Here is a 25,881-nt window from a genome sequence, read left to right on the forward strand (position 1 = left end):
AGTTGTGAAGTGAATCTGGCTTCCCCATTGATTTGCTTGTTAGAAGGTCGCAAAAGATAATTACATAACCCTTGGACACTGCAACCATAATAAATACATGCCGGTTGCCATTTTGAATGTTGATCATGTGACACTGGGATGGATGTAAGCGTGAAAACGGTCATAAGACATTTCTTTCTGTTCCATTGTAAATCTCAAATAAATAAATGGTTGTAGGTCTAAAATAAGTAGAATGATAAGTAAAAAGTAGACAGAAAGCAATAATATTAATACAGAAACAATACAAACGGGGGCAATCCCCAAGATTAGTACCAGTTTTCATTTGCAACAAATAGAATAAATAAAGGCATAGAAAGTGCCACATTGTCCTACGTAGAATTCAGAGGGGCATCATCCTATGTGGCACATGCCATCATTTGCCAACAATGCCCTGCTGGATTCTATGTAGGGCAAACAGTAAACTTGGTGCAAAATAATTAATGGACACCAGTTTGCTATGAAGAGAGCCAGTTTGGTTTAATCAGTAGGAGTGTCCATCCTTGGAAACTTTAAGAGTTGTGGAGTTCGATTCCCAGAATTTCCCAGTCAGCAATTTGGCATGGCTGGCTGGGGAAGTCTGGGAGTTGAAGTCCACAAGTCTTAAAATTGTCAAGGTTGTACAATTTTAAGACTTATGCACTTCAACTCCCAGACTTCCCCAGCCAGCCATTCCGAATTGCTGACTGGGAAATTCTGGGAGTTGAAATCCACAAGTGGCAGTGGTTAAAGACACCTGGCTAGAAACCAGAAGCCTGGGAGTTCTAATCCCATTTTAGGCACAAAGCCAGCTGGGTGATGTTGAGTCAGTCACTCTCTCTTAGCCCTAGGAAACAAATAAGGCCTCTGTATTCTTACTAATACAACTACAGGCAGTCACCAGGAATCGACACTATTTGGAAAACACACACAATTTGATATTAGGTTTCAAAACAAGGATGAAGTGGTATCTGAACAGTTTAAGCCCCTAGGTCTAGGATATTCCATCACAAAATAACCATTTTTTGAAAAAATAAACTTTACCAGTATAGCCTACAATTGAGCAAGACATGCTGAATACATCAACAAGTTTCTCAAACTTTGTTTCTCAACAAAGACACTGGATTTTTAAAAATACATTACAGTTAACAAATTTGTCTTTTGTCTCACGTGTAACCCGCATCTGCATAACTTAACTAGTCTTTTCCGCCTGCATCATTCCAGTTTAAACCCTGTATCAGTTTAACTATTTTGTGCAATTCATGAAGTGAACTGAATTTCACTCCGGTGTATTTCACATGGCACATTAGCCACAGTAACGTTAGGTTTAGCAAATTTAGCAGACTATAAATTAAATTATGATTCGGGCAGAATGCTGCTTGCTTTTGTTAACCGACAGTATTTCCTGATTTGGACATAAAAGCAGCCACAGAGAGGGTTTCTAAGCTACCATTGTTTCCACTCCAATTCCTGCAAAGCCAATTAAGATTATTCCCATCTGTCTTCATATCTGCCACCCTTGAAATGCCAAAATCCAGGATCATTGGCTTGTTCTGAGTTGCTGCAAACACTGCAGTAAAAAAAAAAAATCCTCTCATCCCGCTACATGGAAAACCAAAAATGGGGAAATTGCTTGTATGCACACATATTTTTATCCTGCCTTTATTAATTGATAAGTGACTAAAGGCCGTGATATACTTAATACTGCTTCCTCCTGTTTTCCCCATAACAATAATCCTGGGAAGTGGACTTGGCTCAGAGAAGGTGACTGGCCCAGTCACCCAACTGACTTCCATGCCTAAGACAGAATTAGAATTCTCCTGGTTTCTAGGTTAGAACCTTAACCCTACACCTACACATTCATCCCCAACTTTATTTCAACTTGTGTTTGCCTGGTTGTGTGCTCCTGGCTTGGCCCGGTTCGGCCGAACCAGTAGCGGTGATTTGGCCTGGATCGCAGAACTGGCAGTGACCCAAGCTGACTACACCCCTGAATCGGTTCCCTGGTCTCTTCTACCGTTGCCAGCATGTTTCTGCGCATGCGCAGAACAACTAACAGTCAACTGTGCATGTGCGAGCAGCGCACGGACGTGTGTGAAGCAAGCATTTGCACGTGCAAAGTGAACTGGTACCAACTGGTACAGGAACCCACCCCTGTTGTGTGCAAAACAATTTCACTAGTTTCTATGGTGAGGAATTGCAAACACATCAAGTCATGCTTATCCTTGAAAGCTCCAGAATTGAAAGCATGATTTCCTGTAAGCAGGGAAACCAACAGTCTATAAACTCCATACATGTTTGTTTAAAATGCTTTTAATGCACTTTCAGATACATCGTATATCTGAACACCAAAAATAAATGGACTCGCCTGTTAAGCTGCTTTTGAACGGACACAGAATCCTGCTGTGTGTGAAAGTGCCCCAAACAGTAGAAGCTCCAGCTACTATTCCATTGTGCCTGGTTTTATTTCCTCTGGTTGCAAACAAATATTCAAGATTTCAGCTGTTAATATAGTTATATGCTTGGTGTACCATACACACTGTCTTCCCGGACTCCAGATTATTAGAAGATTCAAGAATAGCATCCTTTAGACTTTGACATTCTTCCTAATCGAGGGGCAGTAGTAATATAGTTATAGTTCCTTGACAGGAAAAGAAATTCTCACTCTTCTGTGTGCAAAGGTTCAACTTTATTACATCATATCATATTACATACAATACTTGCTGAGACTTGCAATTGAACCCAGGTTTAGGTAATTGTTAGATACTTATACCAACTACAGTGGTTTCCACCAAGGTCCTCTATTCTGGCGGGAACAGAGGTTTAATCCTATTGGTCCAAGGGTCTGACAGCTCTCTATAAAAGGGCTGCTGTCACTCAACCTTCGCTGGATTGTTCTTACTTGTTGTGTTATAATAAAGAGCTGTTGTTACCGTTAAGTCTCTGTGTGCCTATCCATTACCCAATCGAACAGTAATTAATGTGGTGATTGACATTTAAATTGCAACGGAGACTGTTTTTGCCTGCTAGGGTTGTTTTTTAATAATGCTGCTTCATGGATTATTGTTATTCATTGTCACGACTGGATATTGTTGTGCAGATCACTTGGCAACAACAGTAACGGAGAGGCTGACAGGGAAATATAAATAAGTTAATCATTTTCAAAATGTAATGAAAGGAAGAACATGTTTCCAAAGCTCTTAGCCTGAAGTCAGGATGAAGTGGTAGTGAAAGAAATATTTTCATTTTAGACAATATGCATGCTTTTATTTATTTTATTGATTTATATCCTGTCTTTATTATTTTTATAAATAACAATGCCGCTAACATGCCTAATGCTACTGCTATTTTCCTCCCAACTATAATCATGTGAGGTGAGTTGGGCTGAGAGAGTGACTGATCCAGGGTCATCCAGCTGACTTTCATGACTAAAGTGGGACTAGAATTCACGAGCTCCTGCTTTCTAGCCTGGTGCCTTAAGTGCTATTACTATTATATTACTAACTGAAAGTGGTTTTTAGATCAGCAATGTCCCCAACTGCACTATCATGCTTTGAAAACATGTTTTACCCCTCATCCCCATGATCTCTTCATTATATCCTCAGCCAATGAATAAGATGATCTTAAATAATCCTCACAGATATTAAAGTATTTTTTCACCTTATTCTATTACAGCCTCAAGTTGTGTAGGAAGTCTAGTGACTAGCATTGAGTGAGAACAAACGAAACAGAGGCAGGATAGGGATCAGCAATAGGAAGAACAAATATCTTTAGGCTTAGCCTTCTGCCACCCAAAGAACACATTCATAGCACTTCAGCTTGAAAAATATAGAAGGGCTTAGAGAGAAGTAAGTGACTTTTTTTTTTGCCTTTCAGTTATCTCCCAATTGTGCAAACCAGGGGTGAAATCCAGCAGTTTCTGACAGGTTCTGGAGAGTTGGTAGCGGAAATTTTGAGTAGTTCAGAGAACCGGCAAATGCCACCTCTGGCTGCCCCCAGAGTGGGGTAGAAATAGAGATTTTGCAGTATCCTTCCCCCAGGAGTGGAGAGGGAATGGAGATTTTGTAGTATCCTTCCCCTGTCACGCCCACCAAACCACACCATGCCCACCAAGTCATGCCCAGAGAACCAGTAGTAAAAAAAAAATGAATTTCACCACTGGTGCAAACCCAAGGTGACTGCCTCAGTTTTCCATATGATGGGACCACCTTTGTGTATTAACAAGTTGGGGTAAGACTATGGTCTTAGAAATGGAGATGGGATCTATTATGTCCCCACCCCATGTGAATTAATAAGACTTTTCTAGCGGTTGTTCAAACTGCCATACAGATGGTTAGTCATGCCAAAGAGATTTTGTTTGTGTACTATGGATGAGTTCTACAACATTTGATAAAAATCTTTAGAAAAGATCAGTCATACTTTTCTGAATTATTTTCAGATTAAATTTACTGCCTCTTTACAAGATAAATCTGGTTGTAAGGAATAAAAAATATTATTACAAATCCCTTATTTTGTTTAGAATCAGTGCAGACTTGTATTAATGTCATTAAGTGTTTGGATTTTAAAAATAAAATTGCTACTATAATTTTTTAGGGACGGCGTGCACTTTTTTCTCTCACATATAATGCACAGTTTGGCTGAAGATTGGATTGCAACCTTGGCAGTTGCTGTTATGGTATATAAAGCAGGCCCACTACTATAATTAATTTGTTCAAAATTCTTGCTTTAAGGCAGGGGTCCCCAACCTGTAGTGGACTGCGGTCTATTCGCAACTGAGCCACCTGAGTGGCTGGCTGATGTGCACGAGCATTGCAGGGGCTCATGGCCCCACTTGCAGGAGCATTGGGGGCACTTGGGGGCCCACTCACACATTGTGGGCGCCTGCAGCCCCATTCACGTGAACATCACGGGCACTTGTGGCCACATATGTGCGAGAGCTCGCGGCCCCACTTGCACAAGCAATGGGTACTCATGCACACGCATGCGCCTGCCCCTCCCATAAAACCATCTCCTCTTTCCCCCCTCCACCCCGCTCTGGGCCACCAACCCAGAAAGGTTGGGGATCTCTGCTTTAAGGTATCTCAAATGAGTATTCTAGCTGTAACTTATGGGTCACAAAGGATTTTTTTTCTGTTCAGAAGAGTGCTCCTATAAATGAAAATATTACGCAATTGTTGCCATCTTAATCAACATATATATTTATATTGGGAGCCGTGGTGTTGTAGTGGTTAGAATGCAAGTTTGCAGGCTAATTCTGCTGATTGCCGACTGTCAGCAGTTTGGCAGTTTGATTCTGACCAGCTCAAGGTCTGACCAGAGTCAGCCTTCCACCCTTCCAAGGTCAATAAAATCAGGACTCAGATTATTAGGGGCAATATGCTGACTCTGTAAAACGCTTAGAGAGGGCTGTAAAGCACTGTGAAGCAAGTATATAAGTCTAAGTGTTATTGCTAAGTGTTATATTATATAATTTATCAGAATATACAGCCACCATTGCTGATTTTAGTTGGCACTTAAATTTCCTTTGGTTTCAAACAAATCTACACATTTCAGAAATAATCTGCCTTACAGACAATATGAAATATCTTCAGTACTTCTTCTGTGGATTATTTTCCAATTTATTATATCTCAACATCTTTTGTTTCCATTTGTTGACTTCTGTTATTTGAACTTAGATGGATCAAAGAAGTCTGAACAGATGGCACAAAGGAAATGAGGGCAGAGGAGAGAATGCAGTCCCAGTCATATAGAATCAACTCTCAGTGTAAAAGTTACACAGTCTTCTTTGTTTATTTGAAACAGGGAAGTAAATGTCTGGTTTTATCATCCTAGTTTTGCCTAAGTTTAAACAGAGGTGTATTTCAACAACAGGAACACTGCAGAGGTGGTATTCAGCAGGTTCTGACCAGTTTTGGAGAACCGGTAGCGGAAATTATGAGTAGTTCGGAGAACCAGTAAATATCACCTCTGACTGGCCTCGCCCCCATCTATTCTCTGCCTCCCGAGTCCCAGCTGATATGGGAGGGAATGGGGATTTTGCAGTAACCTTCCCCTGGAGCGGGGAGGAAATGGGGATTTTATAGAATCCTTCTCCTGCCACACCTACCAAGCCACACCCACAGAACCAGTAGTGAAAAATTTTGAAACCCACCACTGGAACACTGAGCTAGAAATAGATCCAGCCTGTTCTGGATGAAGCTCCATTCTCTCTGAAGGTTCCAGATGTAAAGTTGTAGGATTTGGAACAGAACCACCTTGCTGATAACATCCAGAAGTCTAGATGGCTCCTTTATTTTTTTAACCATTAAAATAGGGTTTTTTAAAAAAAAAAACCGATAATCTTGTTAGATTGTGATGGGTGGTTTCCTCTGGACCTCTTCCATATTGCTGCTGTTTGTTATTGCTATTTTAAATTGACTAGCTATTTTTTTAAACTTTTTTTTTAATGAGCTGTGGTTTTAATTACTATGAACATGGTCCCAAAGTAATATATTAACATTACTACAGTTGCAAAGCTACATACTAGGCATTGATGAGGATAATAAATGGCCTTCATATCATCAGCTTCAGTCAGCTTAAACAGGGCAGCACAAATCTTTATGTAAACAGTGTATTTTATGCAAAGAAAGAAAGAAACTGGAGGAAAGAGGCTGTAAATTATAAACCACAAAAAAGGATTTCCTGACATAAACAGCAGAGTGCAGTGACCCAACACATTCCTTCTATGCAGAAAATTCCAAGTTCAGGCTTTTTCATTTTAAATTAAAAATACACTAAAAAGCTTTCAGTGAAAAGATCCTTATTTCTGGACCAGTGACGTGCGGTGAGGTTTATGATTGGTGAGGCACTGACACAGTGCTGAGTTTCAAATATTTTTAGACTTGTGGACTTCAACTCCCAGAATTCCACAGCCAGGCATGCTCAGTTCCAATTTAAAGCAACAGCATTTGTTTTTCTCCTTTGCTCCTTCTTTCTTTTTCTTTTTCTTCTCCTTCCCCTCCTTCCTCCCTCTCTCCCTTCCTCCCCCTCTCTCAAACACACACACACAGAAGTTGGATTGGACTATCTCTTCTACCCCTTCCCTCTCTCACTCACTCTCAAACAAACCCCCCACACACACAAAAGTTGGATTGGATATCTTTTCCAGTGGCTTGAAAGCAGCTCCTCTGCCATCCCCCCTCCCATTCCCCTGCTGCCTTTCCCAAACACCTCCACCATTGCAAATGCAGCCTGCTGTCTGGGTGGGAAATGCCTGGAACACAATAAAGCCCACCTACCACCTCCTGCTGGCAGGCTGGGGTGAGAGGAGAGGCAGAGGGGAGCTGAGCCTTCCAAAAGAAAGAGGCTGGGGGGGAGTGTGTGTACTACAGCATGGCTCTTTGCCTGGCTTCCTGCCTCCTCCTGTGGTCTCCTCAGTGCTCGCTTGTGCTCTCCCTCCCCAAGTGTAGTTTGATTGCAGGTGGAGCCACGTTGCCTTTTCAAACCTGTAATGAGTGAAGCTGGGCTAGATTTTTATATAGTTTTATCCAGCTGTGTGTGTGTGAGAGAGAAATGAATGGGGGCCTGGGGAGGAAGTCACTACACTTGGGGAGGGAGAGCACCAGTGAGATTAAGCAGAGTCATCCACGGTGAGGCAGCAACTAGCTCAGCTTTTTCCTTTTACTTTTTTTTCCTCATGATGAGAGTGGTGAGGCTGTGCCTCACTTGCCTCACCTGACTGCACGCCACTGTTCTGGATTATTCAATAACAGAGGGGTCAAAGGTCTTACTTAGCATAAGATCATTGCTTATACAGTTCACTCAACATATCTAAAATTATCATTCTCAATCATTTGATTTACATTATGAATAAAACTGAAACAAGTCACCCTGCAAAGTAATCCTTTATGACTTTAGCCTTAACTAACTAAATTAACTGAGAATTAACCCCACACCTTCATCTCTAAATCCCATTAATTGTACATTTTATGCATACAGAACATTATAGGTAGGTTCCCCAATTGCCTAGATCTTACATTCAGAATGTCACGTTTTGGCAACTGCTATCTATTATATACAATACAATACAATAGCAGAGTTGGAAGGGACCTTGGAGGTCTTCTAGTCCAACCCCCTGCCTAGGCAGGAAACCCTATACCGTTTCAGACAAATGGCTATCCAACATCTTCTTAAAGACTTCCAGCGTTGGGGCATTCACAACTTCTGGAGGCAAGTTGTTTCACTGATTAATTGTTCTAACTGTCAGGAAATTTCTCCTCAGTTCTAAGTTGCTTCTCTCCTTGATTAGTTTCCACCCATTGCTTCTTGTTCTACACTGAGGTGCCTTGGAGAATAGCTTGACTCCCTCTTCTTTGTGGCAACCCCTGAGATATTGGAACACTGCTATCATGTCTCCCCTAGTCCTTCTTTCTATTAAACTAGACATACCTGTAATGACATGGGAATTACTTTATTTTATTTTATAAATGTATAAATATTATATTTTTCAAAAATAATTTATGAAAGAAAGAAAGAAAGAAAGAAAGAAAGAAAGAAAGAAAGAAAGAAAGAAAGAAAGAAAGAAAGAAAGAAAGAAAGAAAGCAAGCCATACCTGGCATTTCCCTCCCCATATTTTCTCCAAAACCAGCAATGCTATGAGTAGATTGGGTTGAGAGTGGCTGACCAAATTCTCTCAGGGAGCTTCCACAGTTGAGAATGAGCTTCAGCCTAACTCTCTCTAGGCCTACTCCAACACTTCCATTACATGAATCTTTTGTTTACACAAACAAAAAGCATCTTGTTGTACCTTAAAAACTGATGTGACCTGATCCGAATTCATTTAGTCATACATCTGATGAAGCTATTTATTTATAACTGATATAGTACTCATTCCAGTAAACTCTTGACAAAAGGTTGTGCATTTGTTGGTCTTCTGAGGTATTCAAAAACAATTCATTGGTTTGGCATCAAAAGTCCACCATGTTTTCCACTGGAAAATTTTTACTATATTCTTATCCATCATTAGAAGATTCACCCTTTTTCCACCAGAGAACGTTCTAATGTTGGATTCATTTGGTATTATCCTAGTTATTTTGACCCTATGGATTAGAGCTGAAGAGGTAATGCCTTAAATATAGCAAGATGAGCCTTTTGCCATTGCATGAATTCAGAAATGAAGCAAGGCAGTCTTGGAAAGAAGATTGCTTGTAGTTTATTTACAACAGAATGTAAGAAAAGACAGTTTTACAAACAATAATAAATAACTGAAAAAGCAACAATTATGTACGTATGGAAACCATGAGACTGACTCTTTTATTCACGTCTTGTATTGTGTAACTTGGAGCATTTGGTCCTTCCTTCATTACACTATCCTTATCATCAAAAACAAAACAAAAAAACTCTCAGAAAACCTCACTACTATACACAACACTCAGTCACAAAGATTGTCACAGAAATAAAACAAAAAAAAACCCTTATTTTGAGAAGGAACATTAAAAAAAACCCATAGACAATTGTAATTTTAAGATGATGCCGTCCAAACAAAAAGACCCTTCCCCACCATTAGTTTAGCTTCAAGCCTTTATGAAACAGAACACTGAAGGATGGTAATTAATGAGTTCCTAATGACAAGTTCATGAACCTTTCCCATCTTATGATTTAACTGCCATGAAGTGCATACATTGGATGTCTTTTAAACAACAGCCATGTTCTAAAGTTCCAGTGCAGCAAATCCCAACCCAAAATTGTATGAGAGGAATTTTGCTTGACTATGGGCCCTCAGCTAAGCATTGGGAAGGCTAACTGAGGTGTTTGGTCAGCCTGTTTTGACTTTTTCTGCTCATAGAGAGGAACCTCAGGATCCAACCCTATGTGTGATTAAAGACACACATCTCTCTTATTATCATTCACATAAAAACAGCAGAGCAATTTTTATTTCTATTAACAAAATTTTAAAAAGTTTCATTAAAAAAAAAACATTGCCAATGAAACAGAAATCTGCAGTAAGAAAAATTGCCCAGAGCATTTCTATTCTAGACGATACCATTCCAGGTGGGCTCATTAACAGTAACTTGATTTATTTATTATCCCACCTTTTATGAATAATTCAAGGTGGCAAACATACCTAATACTCCTTCCTTCTCCTATTTTCCCCAGAACAACCACTTTGTGAAGATTCTACCTAAAATTGATTAGACTGTTTCTATTCATTCAAATGAAATAATTGATCTAAACGTACACCAACTGCAGTATGTACACTGATATGTGAAAAACAGCCAGGCTCAAATTTATTTTATGGCAATTTAACAACTTTTGTTGCAAACTTTTTTAGCAAATATAACCCCATGAAGATTTCTTGTACATGGATTTTTAAAGATTTGTGTACATGGAAAGCATTACCGATGAAAATACACCAGAGTTTTCTATAACAAAGTTTAAGCAACCTTTTTGAGACTCTCATGAATAAACTTTTAAAAAGCTTTTTTTCTTTTGCTTAGGAAGTCCAAGATGGGTCTTGAAACAGATAATTTCAGGAGCCCCCTTTTTTTTTGATAGGGAAAGGTTAATTTAAAGCCAGCAGTATATTCATTTCAGAACATAGTCCTCTTTCCTCTTCTTAGCAATGATCAAATATTCTCATTGAAAAAACGGGGAACGGGCCTAAGGTTCGAAAGCCCAGTCAGGCTTCAGTTTGCTTTGCTGCACCAGACTATTGAAAGTGCCACTTTGTTCCACAAAACAAATAGATAAATATCCACAGGTCTGATCCTCACAAAAAACAGATAGCTAAAAATATACAGCAGATTCTGTACAAACTAAATGAGACAAGTCAACAATACAGCTCAGCCAAACTTTTTTCCCCATGGAAAAGACACATTAGTGCAACCAAAATATGCTAGAAATTTAATTTAATTATTATTCTTGTGTCAGAAATATGTTTTTTTAAAGCAGATGACAAAAATCAAGAAAGGTAAATGGGATAATTGTCTAGTTTAGTGGCAAAACCTATGGAAGGAAAACAGAATGTGACAAAAGAACGTAAAATAATTTGTGAAAAGCATAGGTGCCTGAGAGTGTATATGCTGAAAAAAAACATCCATTTGATACTTGCTAATTCCTGGAAATATAGGAAAAGCAAAGAGTAGGCTGATTGACACATCAATTGTCTCAGCCATCATTTAGACATGCAGAAGAATCAAATATTGTCTATTCATTAAGCACCCAATTTGGATAGCACATCAAGTTGAACAAATAATTCTTGCTGCAGCATTGAGAGCAGAAAGTATCATAGAAAAGTCCATTATTTTTCCATAGCATGCTATTACCTTTCATTTTTTGCTATGCAGCCTTTTAACAAGCATATTCTTTATATATATATATAAAGAATTTTCATATATATATGAAAAACACCTGATCTTATTCCCAAGCCAAAGAATTGAGGAAGAAGTGAAAGTTAATATAAATCAGCACAAGGATTTGATGTCTTGGCTTATCAATCCGTGCAAGATACAGGAAGAGCAACATTTGGCTCAATCCGTGCAAGATACAGGAAGAGCAACATTTGGCTTAACATTAAAGAAATTATCATAATTTTCTGCTAACGTAAAGCCATAAACTCAAACTGTATTTATGTATAGAAATGTAATAATAATAATAATAATGAAAACAGGTATTAACAAGTGTCACACAGAACTTCAGAATGCTGAGCAAGACAGAAAAAAGATATTTTGAGTAATAACTAAGAAAAGGCATGAAGCTAAATGATGGGTGGGAGGGATTAAATACAGAATTAGAGCAACTACATATTTTGAGTTTTCAAATGCACATAGTGCATTCTATTCTCCCACTCTACCTTTTTATGACTAAAACCTAAACAACAGTTCTCTTGGTATGTACAATTTAAGTAAGAAGTCACTTGAGAGTTAATTGGAGATTTAAGTCTGCTACAATTTTTCATATGAAAATTCATGCTGCCGTGCTTACTAGATTTTTTATTATTATTATTCAAAGTTATAGTTATCCCCCCTGAGGTCTGGATATATATATTTTTTATATTTCCCTTGTACTAATGCTATATGTTTATGACACTTTCACAAATGATTCTACTTTAGATGTGGCTAACTACTGACTTAATTTACTAAATTAGATTCTGAATGAATTGTAAGGAAAGGAACAGATGCCAAGTGTCCTAAATTGTATATGGAGAAGTATCTTTAATTCCTGAGACTGAAGGGTGATGGAATTAGCAGGCCAATACTTTGTCTCTCTAAACTATGTGGCTGGGTGCAACTAATATCGCTTTCTGAGGTGCCTAAAGCCAAAAGAAAAACACTTCTATTTTCACTGTTGGAAAAGAATACAATTGAAGGAGCTCAGGAAGCTGGCAGGTTGTTTTGTTTCTGTCAGAAGTTTCCCACATTAACTGTTTTGCTCTTAAACAAAGTCTAGACTGAGGTTTTTTAATAAGTTGTCAACTACAGCAGTTTTCCTTTTCATTTTGAATTCAGGTGCCTGCACTTGTAGTCCTTGACTTACAACTGTAATGGAGCTGCCCGTTATGGTTGTACATTGTGACAGTTGTATAGTGGGCACCCACATGACTAACCTGATTTTATGACCTCTTCTGCGGTGGTTGTTAAGCAAACCAATTGTTTCCCATGGGTAGGTTTTGCTAAAAAACAGAAGCAAATGACACTTTTTTGGCAAAAAATGTAATAAAACATGATATGGGACATGGAATGCTACAAACAGCCATAAATGCAGGCTGGTTGCTGAGTGGCTGAAATGCTGTCATGTGACCACAGTGGTGGTTGTGGGGAGGAGGGGATAGCTGTTGGAACTTCGAGTCAGGTTGTAAGTTCCTCGAGATGGTCTGTCCTAACGCTGAACAATCGCTAAGAAACTGGTTGGAAGTCAAGGACTACCTGTATTCAAAGGAAGTCATAATAATGAGCATAAATGAAAAAAAGTACCTCTTTTGGACAAAGTATTCACTCTGACTCTCTTGAGCATGATATACTAGACTTACTGGTAGACACATCTTTTCAAAAAATTGTTTGGATCTCCCCGAGTTTTCTTTCTTCATTTTATTCATGGCTCAGCCTTACAATGTATTCACTATTTCATATATTTATACACTATATTGCCAAAAGTATTCGCTCACCTGCCTTTACTCGCATATGAACTTACATTGGCTCCCAATAGACGTTCAGGTGCAATTCAAGTTTCCTGGTCATTGCCTTTAAAGCTTTAGATACCATAGAACAGAACTACTTGCAGGACTACCTGCTCCCCTCAACCTCTGCCTGCCCCATGCATTCCCATATGGCCATGCTGCATGCTCCAGATCTCTGCTGACTGATGTCTAATGGACGTTGTTACAAATTCTCTACCCAATACTCATATTAATACAGAATAGATAAACGAACATCAGTCTGATAAAATCCAGACTAACTATAATTAGCACAAAGACTAATGAAAAAAGTCATTAATTTGGAGAAGTCATGTTATAACTGATATGCATCTATAGAATAATAAAAACGAATGAAGCATGGAGTAGAGTAAGGAAATATCTAGCCACATTATGCAGTGTCAGTGACCCAACAATGAATCCAAAGGGGAATAAAGTACTAACAGCAATTCAGTTGGGAAGACATAATCACAGGTTAAATACTGTAAGTTCATATGCGAGTAAAGGCAGGTGAGCGAATACTTTTGGCAATATAATGTATATGCATATGCAAGATTCTAAAAATCTTGCGTGTGCATTTCATTCTAAAAACCCTGTATGTGCGTGTGTGCACGCACGTACACACAAACACAATTTTTAAAATGAAAGAAAGGATCTGCGCAGTAAGCCTAACATATTTTATGCTGCAATCTGTTGCTTTTCTTTTAACAGGCCAGCATGAACACCCTCAGCAAAACTTCAAGTTGTTGAATAGATGAATGACTGCTCACAACGTTGCAAAAAATGGGCTGACTTTTTAACGGGGTTTTCAATCTTGACTTTCATTAATTTCATAGGAACTCAGAAGACCTGAATTGAATTATGAATTAATAATAGCATTGTTTCTTGGAATATATTTGTCCCGTTCGACTTTGGAGCCTATTTTATTTGTTTGTGTTTCCATTTTTCTTCCTTCAATAGGTTCCTGTTCCCCAAAACCAACACAGAAAAGTTTCACAACAGCACAGAATAAAAAGGAGTTACAAATTTTTGTGCAAGATACAAATAGTTCCAGGGTCTCGAAATGATTATAATTTTAAGACAAAGCTAGAGCACGTTGGTTCTTTAATTTTTGAAGAGCTTAAAGTGTGCATTAGCTACACCCAAATCCTGAGTTGTAATCTGTAAAAAGGAATCTGAATCTATTGGTATTCAAGTGTTGATCAGTGAATCAGCAGTTCCAAGGTTTACTTTAAGGTGCATTCGGCCTGAGAGTAAAAAAGGATTTCAGAAATGGAGATATAATGGCTTGAAATGAGAAATGTAGCTAAGGAGAACCTCATTCTCTCTGGATGTCCTCGCCAGCTTCATGAAATCCCTGTAACCCTCTCCAGTCATCAACACTGCAATTTTAGATTTTCTGCTTGCATTCATCACTACAAGAGACTGCTTTTACTTCTATTTTTTTTTTAAACAAGATACTTCATTCTGGGTTGATAGCAACATTTGTCATATGGCTTAGAGCTTTAGTTTGGGAATCAGAGCACATGAACTATGACCTTGCATGCATTTAGCTAACTAGTTTCAGGGGAAGCTTAAGGGAACGGGGGAATGGGAAACGCATGATTCCAGATCAATATTTGTTTAAATCAAAACAACTACCATGAAACTTTGCAAATGATATTCTGTCAGTCATAGCTTGTCATAAGGGGAAAAAAAGCCATGCTGGGTTTAGAGAGCATTTTTATCTGGATCTGGCAGCGTGAGAGTTTCTGGGGCAGACTTTTTCCGCTGACGATCTTTGGGAACCGCTAGGAATTCCGGTGCGTCTGTGGACAGAGGTGTAGACGGAGCACTAGAAGGAGAACTGCGGATCGAAGAGGGAAGGGAGATATTCGAGATGGATATCGCAGGAGGGAAGATTCCAATTTTCTTGTTGGTGGCTTCCTGAGTTGCTCGTTCAAATTCTCGGACTTCATCCATAGTCATGTCTTCGAGGAGAAGAAAGAAAGAATTTGGTTAGAATCTGTGCAAGTTGGCATCAGCACCAAGTTTTATTTGGGTGATTTGTCTTTAAGGAGTTCATGCCCGTCAGTGTGCATATTTACTTAAGAGGAGCTACGGTCACTAGTTCAGAAGTGCTGCTGAAATCTCAGGAGCCACATCTGAACAGCATTCATCTCACTGTTAGAGTTGCTGACCACTAAAAGAAGACTCTGGGCCTGCAAAACAAAACTATGAGCAAAAAACCTAAGCTAGCAACATTTGTTTATTTCCAGAATTATGGTAGTCCTCGACTTACGACCACAACTGAACCCCAAATTTTTGTGGCTGAGCAAGGTGGTTGTGAAGTGAGTTGTGTCTCATTTTACAACCTTGCTTTTTTTTGCCATAGTTAGGCAAATCACTGCACCTGGATTTTGTTCACATGGCCACGGGGATGCTGTAACAGTCATAAGTGTGACAAATGGTCATAAGCCACATTTTTCAGTGCCATTGTAATTTCAAACAGTCATGAAACGAATGGCTGTAAATCGAGGATTACCTGTATATTTTTATCTGGTTTCATTCAAAATAAGGACGAAAGTCATAAAAATGAACGCTGAAACAAACTATTGGAGATAAGATGGATCCTTTGTTTCAGCCAGGATTTCCTTATCAATGAGTTATAATATAGCCACAGACATATATCCAGTGGGCTGCATCCAACTTTATGAAATACTTTTATTGTGCAGTAAAATTCTCTTCATCTCTCTCCTGCCTGCCTTTCCCTTCATCTGCTTTGGAGTTACTGCCTTCAAGCCTCTGGAAAATGAAATTACCAGTAAATTCCATGGGAATACCGTGTTTCTCTGAAAATAAGACAGGGTTTTATTTTCTTTTGACCCCTGAAATAAGCACTTGGCCTTATTTTTGGGGAGGAGGTCTTATTATTTTTGAGGTGCAGGAGGCAGCGAGTGAGGTCACCTCATGGCTGCTGCTGGGTTGCAATATTTTCAGGGAGGGCTTATTTTAGTGCATGCGCCCAAAAGCCTGATTGGGCTTATTATCCGGGGAGGTCTTGTTTTCAGGGAAATAGGGTATTTCAGAGAGACACTACTTGCAATTATTCATCCATCCCATCGGCAGACAGTTAATGCAATTCTAAATGCAGGTTGAAAATAAAAATTTGAAAGAGTTTAAAGTATTCTTATATTTTATATGGTAAATTAGATTTCATGATGGAAGCATTTCTATTTTTATTTGCATCTGCTGATCTTTTTGCCAAATGGGATAACTTTTAGGGTTTACTGGCATTTCCGACTAGACAACAAGGACAATTTTATATTGTTAAATGCTGCTTTATTATACAGTGAGTAAATGCTGCCCTACTTTAAGTCTTAATAGTTAATAATTCTGCAATCTTTCACCAGCATGGACTATTTTTCCTTTTTTTTTGTCCATATAGTATGGCTGTAATTAAGCCTTTTAGGACAAGAAGAGTCATTTATAATTTCACCTTTTTTTACAGTGAATAGGAAAACTGAAGTGGAAAACCATGATGTTTTATTGTTCTATCAGTTTCCATGCTGTAGAATACAACATAGCTGCAGTTCTCTCATGTATTTTTAAAGATATATAAATATACTTATGACCACAATTGAGCCCCAAATTTCTGTTGTGGGACATTTGTTAAATGAGTTTTGCCCCATTTTACAATCTTTCTTGCCACAGTTGTTAAGTGAATCACTGCAGTTGATACGTTAGTAACTCAGTTGTTAAGTGAATCTGGCCTTTCCATTGACTTTGCTTGTCAGAAGTTTGCAAATGATGATCACATGGTTTTGGAACGCAGCAACGGTCATAAATATGAACCAAGTTGCCAAGCATCTGAATTTTGATCACATGATCATGGGATGCTGCACAGGTTATAACTGAACAACGGTCATAAGTGTTGTTTTCCAGAGGTGGTGTAACTTTGAATGATCACTAAACAAACTGTTGTAAGTCAAGGACTACCTTTACCTCATATTTAGATAAGGAGAATAATTTAATTCTATCATCTTCCAGATACAGTGTGAAATTTTCTGTGCTCACATACAGTATGTATCATATGCCTATAAAAAAGCATTACAATATTGTACTAAAAATAATTGAGATTATTATAAATGAAGCTCCAGTGTTTTAAAACTCAATAAAAGTATTATTAAAAAATTCAGCCTAAGTATACAGTTAAAAAAAAGCCAACAAACATTTCATTCGTAACATGAGAAGAACTCAAGTGAAGGCAACAAATGAACAGTGCCCCCTGCAAGTTAAAATTGACTGAAAAATATATAGTGGCTTTTCCCCCCAACAACCATGAAATTGTTAGAATTCAGTTGTTATATGTGTACACCTGAAATAACTGCACTATCTAATTATGGCTATAACAAAAGCTAAAGGTAGCCAGATCAGATTCTTCACCTAACTGGAAAGATCTTGGATTTTTATTCAGATACATAAAATATTACATCTTGAATAATTCCACCAGAGGGCAGAGTTACTTTGTGTGTGTGATTCCTTCAAACATACAATACAAATTTCATAGAGTAAATATCCCCTTGGTTTTTTTTTCCCCTTCCAACAGTTCAAAATTCAAGATGGGTTCAGCAAAAGGTCATTTGAGGTTTCTGGACTTCAAAGCCAGGTTAATGTTTTGAATCTTGGGGAAGAGTTTCTTTAATCACAAGAAATTCCAGCTTCCTTTGAGTTTCAACTTTCCTGCAGTGAGCATGGATTCCTAAGGAAGGTAACTAAGAGAAGTTCAAACACAAATAACAAACAAATGGTTGTTAAGAGCTGTTTGAAACCATATACTTGGGGAAAATCTAATTAGTAAAGTTTTAAATTACCACTCATCACTTCTGGGAGATGGATAGTGCGAAAGACTTTAAAAAGAGCATTTGGTGCTGATATCAATATTATGTGGCTCCTCAATAACTTGGACTAATGGCTGTAGTCAGTGGTGGGATTCAGCCAGTTCGCACCATTAAGGGAGACATTTGTTAAGTGAATGTAGCCCCATTTTACAACCTTTCTTGCTACAGTTACGTGAATCACTACCGTTGTTAAGTTAATGACATGGTGGCTAAGTGAATCTGGTTTCCACATTGACTTTGCTTGTCAGAAGGTCGCAAAAGGTGAACAATGCAACCAGCATAAATATGAATCAGTTGCCAAGCATCTGAATTTTGATCATGTGACCCTAGAGATGCTAAGTCATAAATGTGAAAAAGGGTCATAAGTCAGGTTTTTTCAATGCCATTGTAACTTTGAGCAGTCACTAAATGAACTGTTGTAGGTTGAGGACTATATTTAATGTTCGCTGACAAGATTAAACTCTCTATCGGTATTTAATTATTCCAGGAAAACAAGGTTCAGTCCAGGGGTGGGATTCAGTCGGTTCGGACCGGTTCGGGCAAACCGCATGCTAATTTTACATCTGGTTCGTCGAACCGGTAGTTGTAAGGATTGGCTGGTCCCTTCCGCCCAGCTTCGCCCCTCCCAGGAGTCTACATTTGGTCTGTTTTGGATGCCAGGTAAGTGCAGGGCCCACGTGGAGGCTCGGGGGGGGGGGTGGGTTTAAAAAAGGGGCCTCCTGGAAGTTCCAGAAGTCCAGAAATGGGCTTATTTCTGGCATCTGGAGCCCGGGGGAGGCCATTTTCACCATACCAGAGGCTCAAAGAAAGACTCCAGAGCCTAGAGAGGGCGAAAAATGGTCCTCCCAGAAGTTCCGGTTTCTGGCCTCCACAGGGCCTCCAGAGCCTGGGGGAGGCCATTTCCCCCCTCCCGGAGGCTCAAAAAACAGCTCTGGAGCCTGGGGAGGGTGAAAACATCTCCCCCTCACTGTGGTGCAGGAGGTCGAGTAGGCCACACCCACCATGGCCATGGCCACCCAGCAACCGGGCAGAGAACCAGTTGCTAAAAATTTTCGATCCCGCCCCTGGTTCAGACATATGGATCTATTGCATCAAAACCGTGGAGATAACCATGAAAGACTTCCAGTGACCCCTGTTTATTGAACATTTACGCCAAAACGAACACTGAGATTTCTTGTCCTTGTTTCCCCCACCCACTCTATGTCAAGGGCTAGCCAGAGAAGAGATATCCTTTCCATCTGCTTCTACTTTTGTTAACAGCCTAATTTAGGATTATTTACTTTTGACCATGTGAGATCTTAATACAGGTAATCCTTGATTTACAATATTTCATTTAGTGACCATTCAAAGTTACAACGGCACTGAAAAAAAAGTGATTTATGACCCCTTTTCACAGTTACAACCTTTGTAGCATCCCCGTGATCATGTGATCAAAATTCAGATGCTTGGCAATTGGCTCACACCTATGACCATTGTTATGTCCTAAAGGTTTTGCAACCTTTTATCAAGCGGTCAATGGGGAGGCCCAATTCACTTAACAACCAGGTCTCTAATTTATCAACTGCAATGTTTCACTTAACAACTGTGGCAAGAAAGATAGTAAAATCAGTCAAAACTCACTTAAATGTCTCACTTAACAACAGAAATTTTGGGCTCAATTGTGATCATAAGTCAAGGACTACCTATATGAAAAGAGAGAACTTAGAAGGTACATTCTTAGTTAATATGAACATTTGTGGTTTTTGATTTTTTTGCAAGAATTCCCATTTCATTCTTTGTCTATTCCAGTATCCAGCTAAGTGACATCATCTACCAGTAATTAAACTTATTAGATTTCCAAAAACTAAATGTGGTTAAACTTGGTTAGTTTTTGGATGGGGGAGTATAAGAAAAACCAGGAAACTATAATGGAGGGTTTAAAAAAAATTGTGAAGAAGGCAATGGCAAAATATTTCAGTATCGTTGCCAAGAATCTTATCTATGAAGTCATCCAGCGCTGAGCTTGATTGAAGGAGAGTTTACTTTTCCTAAATTAATGCTTTTTTCCTTGGAGATAAAAGTGCCACTTTCATTTCCTTTTCCTATTTGATGACTGCTCCTTGAGTGAAATGCAGTAATTTTAATGGAGCAAGAAAGTGATAATGCCCACTTGCATACAATACCAGCCTGATTTGTACATAACAAAACATGTATTATTACTTAATTATTTTTCAGCATGGTATGAAGAATGAACTCATCCATTATGTCTGTGTATTATATTCCAACAAACTGGACCATGATAGCTTGTTAAATAAATCAATTTAAAGAAGTCCTAGCTCAGCCATCTGAACCAGGAATATTATCTATTTCTGAAGAAAACTGTAGCATTGGGATAGTAATTGCCTGAATCTGATCTAATAGATCACAGCCAGTGACAGAAAGGATTGTTCCATCAATAGGCACAGCAAACAGAGACAAAACTACCAAATGGTACATTCAGTGAAGCCTAACCTGACAATTTCATTTTCCTTGGAGATAACTCACTGCAGCTAAAGATGTGTGCAGACATGCAGTGCAATGCATCATCCCTTGGGTTTATTTTTGGTTCATAATTCAAGGATAGATGTAATCAGCAACTCAAATGCCATTCACTTTGTCATGCCTATTTTTTTTAAGCTTAGCAGAACATTTGTTCAAGTGAGCACCATTTTTTTACTTTATTTCAAACACATACACCTTAAAGCCCCTTAATTTTTTTTAATCCCAATGTTAAAAAGACGAGAGACTCTTTTGACAAAAGAGAAAAGAAATGTTCTGAAGGCATCACAGGGAAACGAGACATCAGTGTCTCTGTCCAGCCAGCTCAGAAAATTCTGAGAATTCAATTTTTAAGCGACAATTGTATATGGAAATGCCTATCATCTATCTATCTATCTATCTATCTATCTATCTATCTATCTATCTATCTATCTATCTATCTATCATCTATCTATCATCTATCTATCTATCTATCTATCTATCTATCTATCTATCTATCTATCTATCTATCATCTATCTCACTCAGGCTTCTACTCTGAGCCAACCCACCAAAATATGTAAGCTTGCAAAACCCTTTTCAACCTTGTGTTGATCCTTCCAGAACTTGATGGGGATAATGGCATAGAGAAGCAGACAGTTGCAGTGACCAGGCCTACTCCCATAGCAATCTCCTAAAGCTCAGCATGTTCTGATCCTTGTTTGCATTAGGAGATGGTGGGCAATATTTTTAAAGGCACTACATACACTTCCTTTGGCATGGCTCTCTATTTCATCCACAGGAGATGAATGTTGATCGCACACTTTAATGTTCGTTTTTTCATGCATATTTTTCTCATACTCTCGAACATCCCCGAAAGTCATATCTGAAAAAAGTTCAAGATGATGGGACCTTCCATTAATTCAAGCTCAATTTTTAATCAAAGGAAGAATTCTAGTGGGGGGGCGGGGGGAAATTCTTCCTAGCAAAAGCCACAAAGCAGGAAGCCAATTCTGGTATCAGTAGGCAAACAGCTAGATAAACCAGCCAAGGAAAGTGAGTTATAAGAAGGATCAGTTAAAAGGAACCACAGTATAGGGATTTGGAAAGTTGTTATTTCTGTGAAATGAACTAGGAAAGAAAAGTGCAGGGTGCAGGCTATGCCAAAGGCAGACATCTTCTAAAATAAATTTAGAAGATTTCCTGGTGGAAAAAAGAGGAAGGGTTAAAGAACAGCTGAAAAATCTACTTACCTTGTCAGGAACTTTGCAACACAATTATAGAGTACTACTTTAAATAACATTATGCTGCCTATCAATATATTAAATTGTTTTCACATTACCTAGCCTAGACTGCAAAGGATTTTGAGCCATATAGATCAGAGCTGTCAAACTCCTGGCCCGTGAGCCAAATGCGTCATGCGCTGGCCACTCCCATGCCCGGTTTAGTAAAGGGGGAAAAAGTCCCAATATGTCACATGGCGCCACCCGTGATGTGAGTTTGACACCCCGATGTAGATGAATAGCAGAGTACTGGCGAGTAATAGATTAACTGAAAATTTTAAATGCTTTGAAAGTCAAGCTACCGTCAGTATCTCTTCATTTTTTTATTGTAAGGCTATCCAGTAGAATTATACACAGTCCAGTTCTCCCACAATAATGATAACATGAATATGTGGGCAATATTAAAAATATCTACCTGAGCATGCGCACATTGAATTTTGTTTTTTCCTCTGGAGGAAAGAAAGTTCTTAGGTTGCAGTAGAAGCCATTACATTATATTCTTTTAGCACTTTCCTGTTTTAGCACATTCTAGTAATTCAACTCTCATAATACATTCCATTAATACTTATTATGATTCACTTATCATATTTTCCTTTTTTTCCTCATTTAAAATTAAGGAGCATTAAAAGGCACTGATCAAAGAAGCTTATAAGCAATGGGACCAGCATGATCAGAAGCATTTCTGCCAAGCAGTATTCATGCTCTTCATTAGCAACTTTGAAGTTAATGCAAGAAGGCTGTCTTATGGCAAAGCTAACGGTGTATTAGTCAACAATCTTACACATGTCTACAGGATAGTAAGTCACACTAAAATCATGGCAACAGGTCTTTGTAAACAAGTTTAGGATTGAGGATTAGTCTGCAATTAGAAGATGAAGCCCTTGCATCAACAAAATATGCATTTCAAAATAAATTAGATTCTGAGCAGTTCTATATTAGTCCAGGGAATTCATTTGATACCTCTAAGAAATGTTAAGATTGGTCAAAGTTGTAAAATATTCTAATTCTATACATTCATCTAATGTTATTCAACAATAATAAAACCAAAGACTTTTGTTAAAGTCTTAAAAGTTAAAACAAAAGGACTTTTGCAACAAGACATTTATGTCAAATGATAAAACAGTGGAAAGCTATTCTCATGAGAGAAACAAACTCCAGTGATATTTCCTTTTAAAGATTTACCCTTTTATACCTAAATGAAATTTTAATCTTTGAAAAGTGGTTCAGGTCTGGATAAGAAAGGCTGGCTGGGAGGTTCAATTATAAATCTGAATAAAATCCTAGTATTGATTGCAGTGCATTTAATGGAACAAGATGTCAACTTTCCTGATGACCAGACTCATTTCACTATCCTTTCCCTATTCCATGTTTTCTACTTAGACAAATAGGGATTGCTTGATTTCAAAGATTTATTACAGTGAATAACTTTTTTTATTTTATTAAAGAAAAAATAAACTGATATAAAATAATATTAATTATATTGAAGTTTACAATTTAATCATTATGCTAATTTTTATGGTTGATATCTCTTTACAATGTAAGCTTAAAACTTAGTTCTTTAATTGGTTTATTGCATTTATACCAATGTATATTTATATTTATCATCCAGTGCATCAAATCAATAGATTTCAATTGGATCTATTAAATGAGTTTTTCAACCCATTTCATACTCAATTCTTCTGATCCATGAATCCCTTATTTAGCACTGAAGTGAACATTATGAACCAGGACAGAAACAATACAAAATTGTGGTTTAGAGCTTGGAAGAAAGCCATAAACTTGAGTGTTTGCTGTCTCAATTTTGGAGAAGTGGAAACTTCTGCAGAATGGTTGCTTGGCAAAAATACCCCTAACAGAATTAATTATTTCTATTTCTCCTTTACTCTAAGCACTCTAAGGCCACCCATATTACTGTCTCTCTTCATTTTATCCTCCCAAAGATTCCCTTGCCTTAGATAGATTGGTTGAGAGACTGATTGGCTGAAACTCATCTATGTGTTGAATTTCCATGATTGGGGATAGACTTGAAACTATTCCTAGGACAATATCTTAGCCATTACATCATGGTGCTGGTGCTGAAATTCAAACTATGTTTTTAATATCTATCACGATTTGAGATTTGGTACTAGTCTTTAAAACAGGTGTGTTAGATTTGAACCAGATAGATTTAGAATTTAATTCAAATTAAACTTGCTACTTAGATTTACAGATATGAAAGTACAAATTTGATAAAATTATGAAGCCAGCATTGCAGCAGGATTGTACCCAGAGCTGCAAACAAGTATAAAGATTTTAAAATTCTTAGTATTTTGTCTGAAGGATAGAACACACTCTCCTCCATCTTAACTGTTTTAATAAAAACAACTAGAATAAAAAATAAGCAGGTCACTCAGTACATGTCTGAAATAGTTCTTGTGCTTCTAAATAGTTCTCTTTTTAAAAAAAAACACCATGACTTACCATACCACTCATCCACCCACGCAAATGCTTGTCGGTGACCAATTAGCAATATGTCTTTAACCACCTAGGAGAATTAAGAAAGATTAAAAGACTGAGAGGACAAGAGCTAGAAACAATAGTTTGTGGTAGAGGTAAAAAACATGGAGTCTCAGGATCACTTAAAGATCTCCGAAAGCCTTAGGGATGATCTTCCAAGACCTTCAGGAACTGTTAATTTGGTTTTCTAATGAAAGAAAACCATGAAATCCAGGGCCAGAGAGTAGAGTACAGGTAGTCCTCGACTTACAACAGTTTGTTTATTGACCGTTCATAGTTTCAACGGCACTGAAAAAAACGACTGATGGCCATTTTTCCATTTATGACCATTGCAGCATCTCTGTAGGTAGTCATGTGATTTAAACTCGGCTACTTAACAACTGGTTCACATTTATGACGGTTGCAGTGTCCTGGGGTCACATGATTCTCTTTTGTGACCTTGCGATCAGCAAAGTCAATGGGGAAGCCAGATTCACTTTAACAAAGGTATCACTGCTTTAACAATTGCACGAATTCACTTAACAAATGTGGCGAAAAAAAAGTGATAAAATGGAGCAATATTCACTTAACAGATTTCTCACTTAGTAATATACATTTCAACTGTGGTCGTAAATCGAGGACTCCCTGAAATGTTATTTCAGTATACTTAGGTTGGAGCAGGGGGTTCTTTGTCAGTATACAGTGTCTTGCCCGGCTGTCTCAATGTGGTTTTACCCCAGTTTGTTCATTGCACAATTCAATCTCTGCTTCTGGGAATCCCACTTTTCATTTCTCCCTTGTGGCCATGTGACTCTGGCTTCCCAGCAGTTTCCCCACATTGTTTACACTACAGTGAGCAAGTCAGGTGGAGAAGTTTTGTCTTTGTGCTCTCCTTTGATTGCCCCCCACACACACACACACTCTTAAATCTTTTGGCAAATATTTTATCCTTTCTGTAGGGTACCATCCTGGGAAAGAACAAAAGCAGCAACAGCAGCTATGCTTGAGTAAGGGCAGCAACATGAAAACATTCCTCTCCCAGGTTCCTGAAGGTTGTAGGCAGCCTAAGAGACTTCGCACAACTAGAACCAAGTGACAAGCTGTTCGAAGCCTAGATCCCATTTTTTCAGTTGTTTCTTTCTTTTTTTCATGACCAAGAACCATAGAGGACAAGGTGGTAACAAGCTGAAGCCATCAGAGGGCAGCACCTGATTTTACCCTTTGCATTGTTTAGGTTTTGAGAAATTCTGTATAATTGGCACTTTCAGAGGCTTAAGAGCTATTGGGTTTTTTTGGGTGGTGGTGGTGGAAGTAACAATTATTGTATGTATCTGCTATTCAACGGTTTGCCTCCATAAGAAGTTAGAAAGGTGTCAAAATGATATGGAGATTCATAGGGACTGAACTGAAAGCTGATTTCACTTCATCTGGTGAGGATCCCCTTGATATTCCTGGCCTCTTACTGGAAACTATCTTTTCTGCAGGCCCTGGGTCATTCCCCCATCCTCTTATGGTGAAGCTGGTGAGCGATTTTGTGGCTAGAACTAAAAGCCCCTTAACAGACT

At 38.3% G+C, this 25,881-nt stretch overlaps 1 protein-coding gene across 1 annotated transcript in view; it reads right to left on the reverse strand.

Annotated features, from left to right (window-relative positions):
• Positions 1–9,190: 9,190 nt before the first annotated feature.
• Positions 9,191–25,881, reverse strand: part of PITPNC1 (phosphatidylinositol transfer protein cytoplasmic 1) — a 179,204-nt gene continuing 162,513 nt past the window's right edge. Inside the window, exons 8-9 of the mRNA XM_081934410.1 lie at positions 24,302–24,365; positions 9,191–15,154 (exon numbers count right to left, since the gene is read on the reverse strand). Of these exons, the coding sequence (XP_081790536.1) occupies positions 14,895–15,154; positions 24,302–24,365 (324 nt within the window). The 3' untranslated portion in view covers positions 9,191–14,894. The remainder of the gene's footprint in view (positions 15,155–24,301; positions 24,366–25,881) is intronic.

This window comes from Natrix helvetica (genome assembly GCF_964273705.1).
Source record: "Natrix helvetica genome assembly, chromosome: 1".
Classification (NCBI taxonomy): Eukaryota; Metazoa; Chordata; class Lepidosauria; order Squamata; family Natricidae; genus Natrix; species Natrix helvetica.